This window comes from Tachyglossus aculeatus, chromosome 14 (assembly GCF_015852505.1).
Source record: "Tachyglossus aculeatus isolate mTacAcu1 chromosome 14, mTacAcu1.pri, whole genome shotgun sequence".
In the NCBI taxonomy this organism is placed as follows: Eukaryota; Metazoa; Chordata; class Mammalia; order Monotremata; family Tachyglossidae; genus Tachyglossus; species Tachyglossus aculeatus.
Genome location: NC_052079.1, coordinates 18,539,687 through 18,557,945, shown reverse-complemented (window position 1 = coordinate 18,557,945; position 18,259 = coordinate 18,539,687). Strand labels below are relative to the sequence as shown.

The 18,259-nt window shown below is 48.3% G+C and overlaps 1 protein-coding gene across 1 annotated transcript in view; it reads right to left on the bottom strand.

Annotated features, from left to right (window-relative positions):
- Nucleotides 1-2,743: 2,743 nt before the first annotated feature.
- The window catches only part of NUP107 (nucleoporin 107), a 36,066-nt gene continuing 20,550 nt past the window's right edge, over nt 2,744-18,259 (bottom strand). The window contains exons 16-28 of the mRNA XM_038756322.1: nt 17,272-17,417; nt 17,074-17,122; nt 15,480-15,549; nt 14,365-14,483; nt 14,147-14,185; nt 12,657-12,807; nt 10,818-10,930; nt 10,505-10,607; nt 9,582-9,742; nt 8,431-8,556; nt 5,999-6,112; nt 3,987-4,154; nt 2,744-2,978 (exon numbers count right to left, since the gene is read on the bottom strand). Coding sequence (XP_038612250.1) covers nt 2,871-2,978; nt 3,987-4,154; nt 5,999-6,112; nt 8,431-8,556; nt 9,582-9,742; nt 10,505-10,607; nt 10,818-10,930; nt 12,657-12,807; nt 14,147-14,185; nt 14,365-14,483; nt 15,480-15,549; nt 17,074-17,122; nt 17,272-17,417 — 1,467 coding nt within the window. The 3' untranslated portion in view covers nt 2,744-2,870. The remainder of the gene's footprint in view (nt 2,979-3,986; nt 4,155-5,998; nt 6,113-8,430; nt 8,557-9,581; nt 9,743-10,504; nt 10,608-10,817; nt 10,931-12,656; nt 12,808-14,146; nt 14,186-14,364; nt 14,484-15,479; nt 15,550-17,073; nt 17,123-17,271; nt 17,418-18,259) is intronic.

Genomic DNA, 18,259 nt, shown 5'->3' with positions numbered 1-18,259 from the left:
CTGATCACCTTGTAACCTCCCCAGCGCTTAGAACAGTGCTTGGCACATAGTAAGCGCTTAATAAACGCCATCATTAATTAATTAATTAATTAAATTTTATAATCTCGTAACATTTTATCTACATACATATTTATATAAAATGCATTTTTATGTTTATTTTATGTAATATCATATTATAATTACCATAATTATATTATTATTAATTAAGCATTTATTGAGCTTTTAATAAATTATATTATATATAACAAATATTATAATTATATTATCATTATTATTAATTAAGCGTTTATTAAGCTATATATTATATAATAATAGTATATATTATTATATACTAGATTATTATATACTAGAGCCCGGGCTTTGGAGTCAGAGGTCATGGGTTCAAATCCCGGCTCTGCCAATTGTCAGCCGTGTGACTTTGGGCAAGTCACTTCACTTCTCTGGGCCTCAGTTACCTCATCTGTAAAATGGGGATGAAGACTGTGAGCCCCACGTGGGACAATATGATCCCCTTGTATCCCCCCCAGCGCTTAGAACAGTGCTTTGCACATAATAAGCGCTCAATAAATATGATTGAATGAACAAATGAGTATATATTATAATCATTATAATTATATTATTAATCAAGCGCTTATTAAGCTTTTATATTTTATAATATATTATATATGTTATATATTATATTATGTATTATAATTATTATAATTATATTATTATTAATTGTTTATTAAGCGCTTACCGCGCGCAAATCACCAGTCACGTGCCTCCGGCCACGAGGCATAATGATCATAATGAGAGCGCTTATTAAGCGCTTACCGCGCGCAAAGCACCGGTGACGTGCCTCAGGGCGCCCGTGCTTCCGGCGTCCCCGGCCTCCACTTCCGGCCACGAGGCATAATGATGATAATAATAATAATAATAATAATAATAATGATAATAATGGCATTTATTAAGCGCTTACTATGCGCAAAGCACCGTTCTAAGCGCTGGGGAGGTTACAAGGTGATCAGGTTGTCCCACGGGGTGGGGGCTCACAGTCTTCATCCCCGTTTTACAGATGAGGGAACTGAGGCCCAGAAAAGTGAATAATAATAATGGCATCCCTGTTTTACAGATGAGGGAACTGAGGCCCAGAAAAGTGAACTAATAATAATAATAATAACAGCATTTATTAAGCACTTACTATGTGCAAAGCACCATTCTAAGCACCAGGGAGGTTACAAGGTGATCAGGTTGTCCCACCGGGGGGCTCAGAGTCTTCATCCCCAATCAATCAATTGTATTACATCCCCGTTTTACAGATGAGGGAACTGAGGCCCAGAAAATAATGGCATTCCCATTTTACAGATAAGGGAATTGAGGCCCAGAAAAGTGAACTAATAATAATGGCATGCCCGTTTTACAGATGAGGGACCTGAGGCCCAGAAAAGTGAAGTAATAATAATAATAATAATGGCATTTATTAAGCACTTACTATGTGCAAAGCACTGTTCTAAGAGCTGGGGAGATTACAAGGTGATCAGGTTGTCCCACGGCGGGGTGGGGGAGGGCTCACAGTCTTCATCCCCGTTTTACAGATGAGGGAACTGAGGCCCAGAAAAGTGAAGTAATAATAATAATAATAATGATGATGGCATTTATTAAGCGCTTACTATGTACAAAGCACTGTTCTAAGCGCTGGGGAGGTTACAGGGCGATCAGGTTGTCCCTCGGGGGGCTCACAGTCTTCATCTCCGTTTTACAAATGAAGGAACTGAGGCCCAGAAAAGTGAAGTAATAATAATAATAATAAATAATAATGGCATCCCCGTTTTACAGATAAGGGAACTGAGGCCCAGAAAAGTGAAGTAGTAAATAATAATAATAATAATAATGACATTTATTAAGCACTTACTATGTGCAAAGCACCGTTCTAAGTGCCGGGGAGGTTACAAGGTGATCAGGTTGTCCCAGGGGGTGGGGGCTCACAGTCTTCATCCCCATTTTCCAGATGAGGGAACTGAGGCCCAGAAAAGTGAATAATAATGATAATAATGGCATTTATTAAGCGCTTACTATGTGCAAAGCACCGTTCACCTGATCAGGTGATCAGGGCTTCTCTGAGGCCCAGAGAAGTTGAAGTGACTTGCCCAAAGTCACACAGCTGAATTGGCGGAGCCGGGATTCAAACCCATGACCTCTGACTCCAAAGCCCGGGCTCTTTCCCCTGGGCCACCCTGTGACTTGCCCAAAGTCACACAGCTGGCAATTGGCAGAGCCGGGATTTGAACCCCTGACCTTGGGCTCCAAAGCCCGGGCTCTTTCCAATGAGCCACGCTGCTGTACGTGCCAAGCGCTGTTCTGAGCGCTGGGGGAGATACGAGGTAATCCAGTCGTCCCACGTGGAGCTCAGGGTCTTAAATCCCCATTTCACAGATGAGGTAACTGAGGCCCAGAGAAGTGAAGTGACTTGCCCAAAGTCACACAGCTGACAGTTGGCGGAACCAGGATTTGAACCCATGACCTCTGACTCCAAAGCCCGGGCTCCTTCCAGTGAGCCAAGCTGCTTCTCTGCTCTGCACAAAGTAAGCACCTAATAAGTACCACCGATTGTTTGATAATTGACAAGCTGGAACAGTGATACGTTTGGTAGAGTTTTATTACAAACACCCGCTTGGGAAATACCAACTTTTACTTTTCTAAAAGTTTACTTCCGTAATTTTCATCCAGGTACAAAAATCCCAATCTATCGTTCAATTTTTACAAGCCACAGGATACCGTTTTTCAAGAATCCAAAGGAATTCACCAATAAGGATACTTTACAAAGAGCGCCGATTTCCCCACGCCTGCTCGAGGGGGTCACTCAGAACTTGGCAGTATCCCCAGAGGAAAAATTACGACTGAATTTCATATCCCAGTGGATCAAATCCCTGGTCTAGGAGCATAAGAGACGATTCCCTCAGCTTCTGCAACAACCTTCTCAGTTCCTCTTTAGAAAACACCTGGTGTGAGAGAGAGAGAGAGAAATGACAAAAGTCGGTTTTTCAAAAAGAGAGTAAAATCCCCCCCCACTGACATCAAGTGGATTCGAAGGGCGTTCTGAGAAGCAGTGCGGCCCCGTGAGCAAGAGGATCTGGGTTCGAATGCCGCTCTGCTGTGTGACCTCGGCCAAGTCACTTCACTGGGCCTCGATTACCTCGTCTGTAAAATGGAGATTACACAGGGACTCCGTCCCCCCTGATTGTGCCCGGCACTGTAGACGCTTAACAAATACAGTTTAAAAAATTAAAAAAAAATATCTGATTTCGTTTTAAGAGATGAGCCTGGAGTGGATTCCCACCGATAACGCCTACTGCATCTACCTTTCCAATCAATCACTGGTATTTGCGATAATAATAATGATAATAATGATAGTATTTATTAAGCGCTTACTATGCGCCAAGCACTGTTCTAAGCGCTGGGGAGGTTACAAGGCGATCGGGTTGTCCCACGGGGGGGCTCGCAGTTTTAATCCTCATTTTCCAGATGAGGGACCTGAGGCCCAGAGAAGTGAAGCGACCTGCCCCAAGCCACACAGCTGACAAGTGGCGGGGCCGGGATAACACCTACTGCACCTATCTTTCCAATCGCTGGTATTTGAGCGCTTACTATGTGCAGAACACTGCACTAAGCGCCTCACACTAACATTTCTGCCAAAGCCAAATCCAGCACACTAGAGGGTCACAACTACTTTGACAACGTGCACAAAGGGCTGACCTCGGTCCGGCACGTGGTAACGCTGAAAAACCAGGACAAAAGAAAGTCTCGTTTTGCGTCTTCGTGGGGCGCGAATGCTTAGTGGCCTCCCCCAGGCGCTTACTACACGTTGAGCGCGCGATAAATACGACTGAACCCGGGGTAAAGAGCGTTTTGAAGTAGAAAGACGTCAGCTTCGCCCCCCTCGACGCTCCACCAGGCCCGTCAGCTCTCGGGGCCGCAGGGGTTGGGAAGCGTCCGTCCCCGTCACTCACCAAATACAGCTTATGTCGCTCCGAAGCCACCATATCGGCGAGGCGCAGGCAGGCCTGGTGCTGCCCGGTGCGGTGCAACACCGTGTGCAGCAGGAAGCCCATCATGGGCAGGCACAGTCTCCTCAGCAACAGCATCTGATGGGCCCGCTCGGGGTCTTCCTCGGCATCCTGACAACGGCAAGCGTGCAGAGCGACCGCGTTCGGGACCCTGGCTCTGGCGCGGCCCGGGAAAGACAGATCCCCTTCCCGGACGGCGCCTCGGTTCCCTCGTCTGGAAAAGGGGGATTGAGACGGGGGGCCGGGAACGCGTCCCACCCCATTTCCCGGTACCCACCCCAGCGCCTGGCACACAGTAGCACAGAGAAGCAGCGTGGCTCGGTGGGAAAGAGCACGGGCTTTGGAGTCAGAGGCCATGGGTTCCAATCCCGGCTCCACCACTTAGCTGTGTGACTTTGGGCAAGTCACTTCACTTCTCTGGGCCTCAGTTCCCTCATCTGTAAAATGGGGATGAACCCTGTGAGCCCCACGTGGGACAACCTAATCACCCTGTATCCCCCCCCCAGGGCTTAGAACAGTGCTTTTCACATAGTAAGTGCTTAATAAATGCCATCATCATCATCATGGTAAGCGCTTAACAAACGTCGTCATTATTGTTATTATTATTCCAACCACGAGGCGAGAGGCCAACTCCTTCCTCAACCAATCAATCGTATTTATTGAGCGCTTACTGTGTGCAGAGCACTGGACTAAGCGCTTGGGAAGTCCAAGTTGGCAACATATGGAGACGGTCCCTACCCAACAGTGGGCTCACAGTCTAAAAGGGGGAGACAGAGAACAAAACCAAACATACTAACAAAATAGATATGTACAAGTAAAATAAATAGAGTAATAAATACGTACAAACATATATACATATATATGTATATATATTCCTCGACTAAGGAGGACGTCTGTACGCCCTTGGGGCAGACACTCGCTCCACTGTGTTTTGGGTTGGAGAAGAATCACGGTGAAGTGTTACTGAAGCTTGTTGTCAGGGAATGTGTCTGTTTATTGTTCTACTATAATAATAATAATGTTGGTATTTGTTAAGCGCTTACTATGTGCCAAGCACTGTTCTAAGCGCTGGGGGAGATACGAGGTAATCAGGTTGTCCCACGGGGGGCTCACAGTCTTCACCCCCATTTTACAGACGAGGGAACTGAGGCCCAGAGAAGTGAGGTGACTTGCCCGAAGTCACACAGCTGACGAGAGGCGGAGCCGGGATCTGAACCCGCGACCGCTGACGCCAAAGCCCGGGCTCTTTCCACCGAGCCACGCTGCTTCCCCGTACTCTCCCGGGCGCTTAGTGCAGTGCTTTGCACACAGTAAGCACTCAATACATGAATCATCATCATCATCAATCGTATTTATTGAGCGCTTACTATGTGCAGAGCACTGGACTAAGCGCTTGGGAAGTACAAATTGGCAGCATATAGAGACGGTCCCTACCCAACAGTGGGCTCACAGTCTAAAATGAATGAACTGGGAATGAGTAAGACCGTTGAGATGAAGCTGCGGAGGCTGACTCCCAATTATCTTGTATCCACCCCGGGTGCTTAGAACAGTGCCCGGCACCTAGTAAGCGCTTAACCGATACCACAATGACTATTATTGTCGCCTCATGACTCTAAGTTCATTGTGGGCAGGAAACGCGCCTGTTTTATGGTTCCAATACACGCTCCCAAGCGCTCAGCAGCACGTCGTAGCGGATAGAGCCCAGGCCTGGGAATCAGAAGGTCACGGGTTCTAATCCCGGCTGCTGTGTGACCGCAGGCAAGTCACTTCACGTCTCTGGGCCTCAGTCACCTCATCTGGGCAATGGGGGTCGAGACTGGGAACCCCAAGTGGGGCAGGGACTGTGTCCAACCCGATTTGCCTGGCATATAGTAAGCGCTTAACAAATACCATAATTACTATCACAGCGCGCTGCACAAGGTAAGCGCTCCAGAGATAAGACTAAGTAGCTTTACCTCTCTGACATCCACCATCCAGCCTCCATCGACAAACAGCAAGACGTTGTACATTTTCTCTTTCACGTCGGCTGTCAGGGCATCCAAGTGTCCTTTCCAAATACCATAGTCCATCTGCAGAAGAAACAGAGGGGGAAAAAGCATAATAAGCAAAAGAGAAATGATAAACTCGTCTCTAGATTGCGAGCTCAGCGTGGGCAGGGAATGAGTCCGTTTATTGTTATATTGTACTCTCCTAAGGGCTTGGGAGAGTACTCTCCCAAGGGAACTTTTATTATTTTTATTTTGTTTCATTTATTTTTTAAAAAAAAAATAATTTAATTTTCTTTAATTTTTATAAAAAATTATTTTTATTTTTTATTTTATTTTATTTTATTTTCTTTTGTTAGTATGTTTGGTTTTGTTCTCTGTCTCCCCCTTTTAGACTGTGAGCCCACTGTTGGGTAGCGACTGTCTCTATATGTTGCCAATTTGTACTTCCCAAGCGCTTAGTACAGTGCTCTGCACACAGTAAGCGCTCAGTAAATACGATTGCATGAAGGAATGAATGACTTCGTACTTCTTTTCTATTTCTATACGATTGATGATGATGATGATGACGCAGTGCTCAATAAATAGGATTGAATGAATGAATGACTAATAATGAAGGAAAAGTATGGGTTTTGGGAGACCACCTTTGAAAAGAACAAGCGCTTTCGACGTTGGCACGGATTCAACAGCGTTTAAGGAACGGCTTCTGTGGGCGGAGCACAGAATGTGTGCAAGATTAAGAGAGAGACAGAAGACAGGACCCCCTTCCTGTAAGGGTTTTACAACCCAATCAATCAATCAATCAATCAATCATATTTATTGAGCGCTTACTATGTGCAGAGCACTGGACTAAGCGCTTGGGAAGTACAAATTGGCAACACACAGAGACAGTCCCTACCCAACAGTGGGCTCACAGTCTAAAAGAGGCTGATTTGCAAATAGGAGGAAGGAGTGTTTAAACAGGAGAGACCGCAAAAGGACGGATTCAAAGAAGAGCGGCGTGACACAGTAGACAGGGCCCGGGCCCGGGACTCGGAAGGACGGGGGTTCCCATCCCGACTCTGCCACCTGCCTGCTGTGTGACCCTGGGCAGGCCACTTCACTTCTCTGGGCCTCGGTCCCCCCGTCTGAAAAAAATGGGGATGCAGACTGCGAGCCCCACGGGGGACGGGAACTGTGCCCGTTATCCGCCCCAGCGCTCGGTACAGTGCTTCGCGCGGAGTAAGCACCTCACAAGTACCAGAAGAGCAGCGTGGCTCAGTGGAAAGAGCCCGGGCTTCGGAGTCAGAGGTCATGGGATCGAATCCCGGCTCCGCCACACGTCTTTCGTGTGACCTTGGGCAAGTCACTTCTCTGGGCCTCAGTTACTTCATCTGTAAAATGGGGATTAAGACTGTGAGCCCCCCGTGGGACAACTTGATCACCTTGTATCTCCCCACCAGCGCCTGGTACAGTGCTTCGCGCAGAGTAAGCACTTCACAAGTACCAGAGGAGCAGCGTGGCTCAGTGGAAAGAGCCCGGGCTTCGGAGTCAGAGGTCATGGGATCGAATCCCGGCTCTGCCACACGTCTTTCGTGTGACCTTGGGCAAGTCACTTCTCTGGGCCTCAGTTACTTCATCTGTAAAATGGGGATTAAGACTGTGAGCCCCCCGTGGGACAACTTGATCACCTTGTATCTCCCCACCAGCGCTTGGTACAGTGCTTCGCGCAGAGTAAGCACTTCACAAGTACCAGAGGAGCAGCGTGGCTCAGTGGAAAGAGCCCGGGCTTCGGAGTCAGAGGTCATGGGATCGAATCCCGGCTCCGCCACACGTCTGTCGTGTGACCTTGGGCAAGTCACTTCTCTGGGCCTCAGTTACTTCATCTGTAAAATGGGGATTAAGACTGTGAGCCCCCCCGTGGGACAACTCGATCACCTTGTATCTCCCCACCAGCGCTTTGAACAGTGCTTTGCACACAGTAAGTGCTTAACAGATGTCATTATTATTATTATTACCATAATTATTACTACCTAAAGGGGCAACAAAAAAAAAGGTTTTGTGAGCAAGGGCGCAGAGGCTTCCTTGGGAAGACATTCCCTGGAGAGAAGGAAGGCCAGTGAGGGATTTCAGAAGCATCAGTAAGAGGATTAATATGATTCCCAACAGAATCAGGGCAACACGCATAACAAAATTAGTCTGTAGAACAACTGGCCAAACTACATTCAATTCTTATCCGAAAGTGACCTTTCACTCTTTTCAATCAAGTTCATTCCTCCTTCGACTTTTAGACTGTGAGCCCACTGTTGGGTAGGGACCGTCTCTATATGTTGCCAACTTGTTCTTCCCAAGCGCTTAGTACAGTGCTCTGCACACAGTAAGCGCTCAGTAAATACGTTCGCATGAAGGAATGAATGACTTACTTCGTACTTCTTTTCTTTATGTTCATGAGCCACTTTCTCGGTGAAGGACGCCTGTGGTACCAACGTAGGTTTCTGTGGAGCTGAATTCATGTGCTTGAACCATTCGTTGAAGGTTTCATGGGCTTCCTGGATCGCAAGGCGGCAGTTTGAGAAACGCATCTGTTCTGTTGGCCCCACCGGACATTCACATTTAGCTTTTAGATTCTGGGAATCATTTCAGCTTTCGACTTTCCTTCCATCATTTGGGAAAAGGGCGACGCCTCCCACACTTGGAGGACCCCAGCTCTCTCCTCAGACCGTGGCGGGCGAGGCCACGCACGAACAATCAGTAAGTTGGCAAAGAAGCACATACTGGATGCTAGCGGCATCCGGTAGAGGAACCGCTGTCGATACGACGATTTTATATTGTATCTTGCTTTTGCTAAAACGTCCCCTCTATTCTTTCTGACGCATTCAGGTTACTGGGCAGCCCCGACTCACAGTCTTTCCATCTCACCTAAAAAGCTCACCTTCCATCAGAACGGTTTATCCTCAGGGAATCAATAGTAGGTACTGAACTCACTTGCCCTTTTTCTGTTCTGAAAGGCAGTCCCCTCGGCCCCAGGCAGAACTGGAGATGGAAGACCACACCTCTCCCCAATGACTCTTTTGTCATATTCACTAGGCGATCAGAGATGTAATTCTGAGCCTAGGATAAGTGACTTATTTTCACTAACGCACGGTATCTGAGTCCTTTTTTTCCCCCCTTCTGTCTAAAAGAAAAGACCACCAAGGTAATGTCTGCCCAGAGAGAAAGAGAAAAGAGAGACAGAGGGGGAGAGGGTCAGATGGGGAAACAGAGAGGGAGACACAGGAGGAGAAAAGTGGGGGAAGAGAGAGAAAGAGACATGTCTGACCAGATTATAGTTATATATGTTTGTACATATTTATTCCTCTATTTATTTATTTTACTTGTACATATCTATTCTATTTATTTTATTTTGTTAGTATGTTTGGTTTTGTTCTCTGTCTCCCCCTTTTAGACTGTGAGCCCACTGTTGTGTAAGGACTGTCTCTAGATGTTGCCAACTTGGACTTCCCAAGCGCTTAGTCCAGTGCTCTGCACACAGTAAGCGCTCAATAAATACGATTGATTGATTGATTATTCTTACCAAATAGGCTCTAATGCACAAATGTTCTCGGATAGCATTGTCATCCTCAGCTGGCAGTGGACTCTCCATTCCTTGCTCTTCCCACTGATTGTAGATTTCCGCTATGGAGTCTTGAGGGATTTTCACAAACACTTCCTTCGCAGCTTCATGCTTCTTGGAAGCTGTAAAATGCAAGGTTGAAGAAAAATCCACCACTTAAACACAGGCTTGGTCGTATAAAGACGATACGGTGCTGTGTTTGCTTCCTTCCAGAGGGCAAGGATCCAGGCGCTTAGGACAGCGCCCTGCACGTAGTAAGCGCTCAATAACTTCCACGATGATGATGATTCATTCAATCGCATTTATTGAGCGCTTACTGTGTGCAGAGCGCTGTACTAAGCGCTTGATGATGATGGTGGCCTCAGGGAGGCAGGATGGAAAGGAGCCAGGATTCAGCTGCTTGGCCTGGGCTCCCATTTCATCCATCCATCCTCTAGACTGCAAGGCTCGTTGTGGGCAGGGACCGTGGCTGTACTCTCCCAATCGATCAATCGTATTTATTGAGCGCTTACTGTGTGCAGAGCACTGTACTAAGCGCTTGGGAAGTACAAGTCGGCAACATATAGAGACAGTCCCTACCCAACAGTGGGCTTCGGACGGTGCTCTGCACACAGTAAGCGCGCAATAAATACGACCGACCGACTCTAGGGCTAAACCGAAAGGGGCTGAAGGGGGGATGCGGTCAATGCCTAATCCGGTTGCCCTGTTTTTGGGACAACGGAGTGACGTGGGAGAACGGGAGCAAACAGGCAGGGATTTGGGAAAAGGGCGACGCCTCCCACCCTTGGAGGACCCCAGCTCTCCCCTCGGCCCGCGGCGGCCGAAGCCGCGCACGAGCGATCACGCAAACTAGGATCTGGGAGAGTCAAAAGAGCATCGAGTACCCAAGAATTTTCTCATGATAGCGTTGCCTTGCTTCAGCGCTTCGGCCCTCTGGGCGGGATCGAACACCAACCAGTCGATCACGTCGATCTTCAAGCGGTCCTCCTGCAAAGAGGAAGCCCGCCGGTCAGTCCCCCGTCGTCGGAGGCCACAGGGCATCCCGGGGATCGTGAGAAACTTGCCGCCCGAGCCCCACGCGGGACGGGGACGGTGCCCACTCTAATCGCGCGTCGTATCTACCCTAGCGCTTGGCATCGAGTAAGCCCTTAGCGGATCCTACGCTGGTTATCCGTCGGCAGACGTCCGGCGAGTTACCTCGGTCGTGCCCGTGTCGAGGGCTGGGGCGAGGTCGTGGTGACTGAAATCGCCGGTGTCCTTCTTGCGGATATTCTCGACGACGGTCTTTGTTATGGTGGCGACGTCCAAACCTAGGGAAGAGCAGTGAAGCAACGGGGCTCCTGGGATTCACTGGGCTACGGCTGAATCGTTCTCTTCGGTCGGAGCGATGCTCTCCACGCCTTTACCGACCAGCCCTGGGATGTCACCCCAAAAGGCTCCACCCAAACAGGAGGTGTTGGCCATCATCAGAATATGTTTCTGAGCCCACCCCCAGTAGTAGGGAAGGGGCTGATAAAGACTAAATAAATGTAGCAGCCTCGTGGCGTAGGGGCCCGTGTCCAACCCGATTTGCTCGTATCCGCCCCAGAGCTTAGGAAGGTGCCTGACACATAATAAGCGCCTCTAAACAGATACCACTATTATTATTATCATCGTTATTATTTACTGAGCGCTTACTACGAGCAGAGCATTGTACTAAGCAGCATCCCACAAAACACCCAAACTGAAGCTTGGCCCGGAATCAACTAATCAGTGAACTGCTTGAACAGTGCTCTGCACACAGTAAGCGCTCAATAAATACGACCGATTGATTGATTGACTTCAATAGACTCTCCGTACATCTACGTAAACCAAGCCCCTACCCGGGGTGGTTTTGGGAACGGTCAGACATGCCAGGAAACAAAGCTTTCCCATGTTATCGACGCGGCACGGGTTGCTCAGTACTCGTCTCACGCGTTTGTCAAAGAAAAGCGTGGCTTGGCGGCAAGAGCCCGGCCTGCGGAGTCAGAGGATGTGGGTTCTAATCCCGCCTCCGCCAGCTGTCTGCCGTGTGACCTTGGGCAAACCACTTACCTTCTCTGGGCCTGTTACCTCATCTGTAAAATGGGGATGAAGTCTGTGAGCCCCACGTGGGACAACCCGATTACCTTGTCAGGAGGCCTTCCCAGACTGAGCCCCCTCGTCCCCCTCTCCATCCCCCCATCTTACCTCCTTCCCTTCCCCACAGCACCTGTATATATGTATATATGTTTGTACATATTTATTACTCTATTTATTTATTTTACTTGTACATATCTATTCTATTTATTTTACTTTGTTAATATGTTTGGTTTTGTTCTCTATCTCCCCCTTCTAGACTGTGAGCCCACTGTTGGGTAGGGACTGTCTCTATATGTTGCCAACTTGTACTTCCCAAGCGCTTAATACAGTGCTCTGCACACAGTAAGCTCTCAATAAATACGATTGATTGATTGATTGTATCTACCCCAGCGCTTAGAACAGTGCTTGGCACACAGTAAGCGCTTAACGACTACCATAATAATTATTACCATTATTCAGTTCTCGACCACCAGAAACCATCGGCAGTAATTCGACCACAACAGGGCCTTTCTGCACCTGGGAACGCAGTGAGCGGACTTATAACCTACGAGGCGATCCCAAGCGCTTAGTAGTACTTCCCAAGCGCTTAGTACAGTGCTCTGCACATAGTAAGCGCTCAATACGATTGATTGATTGATTGATCCCTTCAAGTGACAACTTTCCCGATGGAGGCCTCACAGATTCACGCCCTCTATTACATTTAGTACATTTTCTAGCACCCTCCTACCAAGTCTACGTACAGATTAAGTTAATCAAGCAAATGGACAGAATATTTAATTCGTTAACCCAAGTACGGCAACAACCCGACTCCTAAAATTGCCTCCACGTCAAATTTAGACTTCTCTTCGAGAGAACACTCAGAATTCAGTGCGGATATTACGATCAGGCGGTACCACGATACCGGTTCTTTCAGAGCAAACTTCAAGGCGCTCTTACCCGCTTCTTTCGCCAGCTCCAGGCAGTGATGACGTTGTTCTAATTCGGTGACGCCTTCTAAAAACAGCGCGTACTGGGCAACGGCCTGGTCTTGAGGCAGATGGCAGGTGTAAAATGCTATGAGGCTTGTGTGTTTTTCATACACTAACAGCTGCAGCGGGGGAAGAGGAAAAAAAAAACTTAAGATGCCCCCACTTTTAATCCCCATTTTCCAGGTGAGGTAACGGAGGCCCGGAGAAGTTAAGTGACTTGCCCAAAGTCACCCAGCTGACAACTGGAGGAGGTGGGATTAGAACCCCTGACCTCTGACTCCCAAGCCCGGGCTTGTCTCCCTGAGCCACGCTGTTTCTCTAAGTACAAAGCAAGTGATGTATTTCCCAAAGACCTCTCTATCTCCAAACATTCCCTTCTCCAGTTCGTAACTCCTCGGCACCAACCTCTCAACCCCAGCCTGGAATGCCCTCCCTCCTCTTATCCGACAGACAATCAATCAATCAATCGTATTTATTGAGCGCTTACTATGTGCAGAGCACTGTACTAAGCGCTTGAAGCTTAGTACTAAGCGCAGACAGCGACTCTCCCCTCCGTCAAGCCTTTATCGGAGGGACATCTCCTCCAAGAGGCCTTCCCTAAGTCCTCCTTTCCTCTCCTCCCACTCCCTTCTGCGTCACCCTGACTTGCTCCCTTCATTCACCGCCCCCGGTCGCAGCCCCACAGCACTGATGTACCCGCCTATCATTTATTTATATTAATAGCTGTCTCTCCCTCTAGATTCAAAGTCGTCACGGGCGGGAAATGTGTCTGTTTACTGTTATACTGTAGTCTCTCCCAAGCGTTTTGTACAGCGCTCCGCACACAGTAAGTGCTCAATAAATACAAGCGACCGACTGCTACCTAGGACATTTTCCTCAAATCATTCCGTGGACACCTCCCCAGGCAAAATTCTCCAATCGCTGCCCATCCATCTCCACATCAAGCGGAAACCCCTCGCCATCAGATTGGAGGTGCTCCATCAGCTCTCCGCCTTACCTCTCGCTCTTCTCTCACTACAACCGGTATATATGTATATATGTTTGTACATATTTATTACTCTGTTTATTTTACCTGTACATATCTATTCTATTTATTTCATTTTGTTAACATGTTTGGTTTCGTTCTCTGTCTCCCTCTTCTAGACTGTGAGCCCACTGTTGGGTAGGGACTGTCTCTATATGTTGCCAACTAGTACTTCCCAAGCGCTTAGTACAGTGCTCTGCACACCGTAAGCGCTCAGTAAATACGACTGATTGCTTGACTACAAGATTAAGAAATTATGGAGGATTAAAACCGGTTACACTGGAGGAGCTGAACTAAATGAGACACTGAGTCTCAAACACACCAGTTAGGATCACATCCGTTCAGTGCTCTATTTCCTACTGACACTCCTGCTGCTGACCTGATTTCCACTTTTAGAGGAAAATACACCCGCCCGCGTCTTTTTAAAAGTTTACCTGAATGTAGGTCTTCAGGACTTCAACGGAAACTTCCTCCTTTAAGAGAAAACAAGACACGAACGTTCGCCCAAGATGCCTTTTGCCAACTGGACATTTACACAACACTCGTGTTCCTTGACAATCAGTGCTACATCAGTGACAGAAATAACCCAGAAATTACACTGCCTTGATCGGCAAGACGTGGGGTGTCTGCTGACTCGACTTTCTAGGCGTACTTTTGTCTCAAGTCCCAGGGTGCGGAAGAACAGAATGAGATGAGTCATAAAGCGGAGGAGATGTCCCGGGAGAATGTGTCGTCCCCTGGTAAGCCATTTGTTAAATTCATCCATCAAGCCTGCAACCAACAAAACAAATATTCCACGTGAACGTCTGCGCGCTCCCAAACCCTAACCCTAAGAAAGGACCAAAAGACGCTCCCTTTCTCTTTCTCCGTGCCCAGACCTCAGCCACCCGGTCTGCACTGTAGCCGCGGAGTCGGTCCGTCAGTCGGTCGTATTTACTGAACGCCCGCTGTGTGCAGAATGCTGTACTAATCGCTAAAACAGTGCTTCGGAGGAAGGTGGAGAAATATGGAAAAAGATCCCAGAGAGCACGGCATAACTTCAACCTGACTTTACCTCAAAAAGGAACTTTTAAAACCGAAGCAACCCCTCGGTTATCAGTCTGTGGTCATTCACATTCCACCCCAAGTGAGGGTAGAGGTAGAATAATAATAATAATAATGATGGCATTTATTAAGCGCTTACTATGTGCACTGTTCTAAGCGCTGGGGAAATTACAAGGTGATCAGGTTGTCCCACAGGGGGCTCGCAGTCTTAATCCCCATTTTACAGATGAGGGAACTGAGGCACAGAGAAGCTAAGTGACTTGCCCGAAGTCACACAGCTGACAATTGGCGGAGCCGGGATTTGAACCCACGATCTCTGACTCCAAAGCCCGGGCTCTTCTCCACTGAGCCACGCTGCTTCACTAATGGGGAGAATGGGAGAGTCAAAGAGAAAGTGGATTGTTTAGAAAAGCTGGCCTGCAGAGGAGAAAAACAGTTACTTGGCAGGTAGGCAGTTTACTAGACTGTAAGCTCGTTGGCAGGGAATGTGTCTGTTACACTGTGCTCTCCCAAGTGCTTAGTACAGTGCTCTGCACACAGTAAGCACTCAATGCGCACTTTATTGTATTTTCTACTATTCGCCGTGGCACGGCTGCCTCCTCAATCCTGTGGGTAATCAAGACGTGTTGTTTAATCGGGTGCTCCGACTGAATGGGCAGACGCCCGTACAGCTACTTTCCCTCAACACTGAAAACGAGCCAGAAAGTAAAAAAACCACCTCACCGTCCACGTCACTCAAGATGAGGAACTTCTGAATGATGTGATAATGTTCCTGATTTTCCTCCAGCACTCTCTGAAAAAGACAAAAACGCCGTGAACGCTTTTCTAAGCCTTCTGTAGCGCATCTGCTGCTATGAAGCGGAGAATTTCCCCGTCGCATAGGAACTCACATCACACAAGGCCGGGGCACGAAGAGTTCTTTTCAAAGGGCTCCACAGACATACACAAAGTGCAGAGAATACACTTCGGTTGTATTAAGCGCTTGGGGGAGGACAATACACTAGAGTTGTCCTACCAGGGTAGGACAAAAATTTTGGCATACCTCCATAGAGCAGGAGTTGGGAAAGCCAGCGGGGATTGCCCCCGGACAATCATTCGATGGTGTTTATCGAGCACTTACTACGTGGAGCACTGTACGAGGCACTTGGGAGAGTCCAGTACAACAAACTTAGCAGACATTCCCTGCCCACAATGAATTTTTACAGTCTAGAGACTAAGGGATCTTCTTGGCCACAGCTTTGCTGAGAACTGCCACGACCGTACTCACCACCTACAACTTCTCTTTCGAGACCACGAGATCCTTTCTGGCTAAAGGAACCACCGTGGCCTTCTCTGACTCCTTCATTTTCGGCTTTAGACGACAGAGCCGAGGTGGAAAAAAAGGTTCTGGCAGGAAAAAACAGCCCTTACTACATCACCTCAATCCATCAATCGTTCGTGTTTATTAATCTGGCTTTAATTAATGGAGAGAGGGCCCCGCGTCTTCTGGTGAATGGGATTCTGGTGAGCTGCGACAGATAGGGGAGAGCAGAACTGGTCCCGCATCTGAATCACTGTCAAGAGAACTTATTGAGCACTCCCTGTGTGCAGTACACTGTACTGAATCAATCAATCAATCATATTTATTGAGTGCTTACTATGTGCAGAGCACTGTACTAAGCGCTTGGGAAGTACAAATTGGCAACATAAGTCCCTACCCAACACTGGGCTCAGTCTAAAAGTCTACTGAATGCTTGGGAGAGTACAACAGGGTTGATTGACGCGTTCCCCTGCCCTCGCGGAGTTTACGGTCTAGAGGGGGAGGAAAACGTGAATTAGGGCTAGGGACACTAGCACCTCTGGCTCATCCCTTCTCCCCCCGCCCCAAAGCTGGGGGCAACTTTCCGGAGCTCCAAGATATCCCTAGGCTTCGGGGCCTGTCTCGCGCTCCCCTGGAAGGGCAGGGGATGCGGAGGGTGGAAAGAGGGGTGTTTAAATAGGGGAAGCTCGCTGTGGGCAGGGGATGTATCTACCACCCCTGTTAGAATGTCCTCTCCCAAGTGCTTAGCACCGTGCTCTGCCAATGGTAAGCATTCAATAAATACCACTGATCGATGGGTCCACATTTCTCACTAATCTAAACTGGAACCCTGGGGGAATGGAAACGGCAAGAGACAAAAGATTTAAAAAGCCACCTCAGTCATCCGACTTTTTTAAAGACGGCATGCAAGCGAGAGAATGAAAACCTAAAACAGATTTCGAACCGTTGCCCTTATACACCTGTAAGACGCGGGGCTTTCTCGGAGAACCGGTCCGACGACGGCCAACCGCTTTTTACCTTTTTATCGGTAGCCTGGAGTTCTTCAAAGACCTTTTCTAAAGTCCAGCTTTAAAAGAAAGAAAACAGGAAAGGGAAAGGGGGAAATCGTTAGACAGTGAGGAAGGGCGGCAAGCCACACACAGACTTCAAGAGACGAGAAAGGATGCCACCGCTGTATGAAAATAGAAAATGAAGATAATAAAGGCCCCGACTCACTTGGCTTCCAGATATTCTCTCGGGAGCTCCTCGGTGTCATCCGCTGACATCACTGACGTCCGGACTTCCTGTTCCACCAGACTGTCCACCATGACTCGGAAGTGAGCCCAGACGGTGTCTTCCCAGGTTTCACACACAGGAAGGAGCTTTGGGATACGCCGCACCCCCCGGCCAACACAAAAACTGGTTAGCATTTGTCATGCAAGGAAGCCAACAAATCTGTAACAGGATTCACCGACGGGGCAATGCTACGAGAGGGTTACTCATTCAATCGTATTTGCTGAGCGCTTACTGTGTGCAGAGCACTGTACTAAGCGCTTGCGAAGCACAAGCTGGCAACACACTAGGGAGGCACCGTGGCCTGGTGGAAAGAGCACCGGGCCGGGAGTCAGAGGACCTGGGTTCCAAGCCGATCGCTTGATGTGTGACCTTGGGCACGACACTCAACTTCCTGGTGCCTCAGTTTACTCAACTGCAAAATGTGGGCTAAATACCTGTTCTCATTCATTCAATAATATTTGTTGAGCGCTTACTGTGTGCAGACCACTGTACTGAGCTCTCCCTTCGGGATCCCAATGCAGGACCGCCTCCGACCCAATGATCACGTACCTACCCCAGCGTTTAGGACAGTGTTTGACACGTAGTCTGCACTTAACAAGGACCATTAAAAAAAAAAAAGACACCCACCCCGACACAGACCGGCTTGAGTCATCTAGGTGGGTACCCTGACCCAGCAAGGTGGGCGATGAACCCCTGGCTATCCCGCCACCCGAAACCATGGCTCTATGGGTTATGAGGGCTCTATCACCGCTACGGCATACGAACTAGAGACACGCTTATTATCCGTGGCATTTCTTGAACCTTCCTGTGTGCAGACCCATCCAAGGTATTTACTGAGCCCTCACTCTGTGAAGGACACTTGAGCTAAGGGGTTGGGAGAGAACAAGTCAACAGAGCTAGCGGACACATTCCCTGCCCACGAACCTAC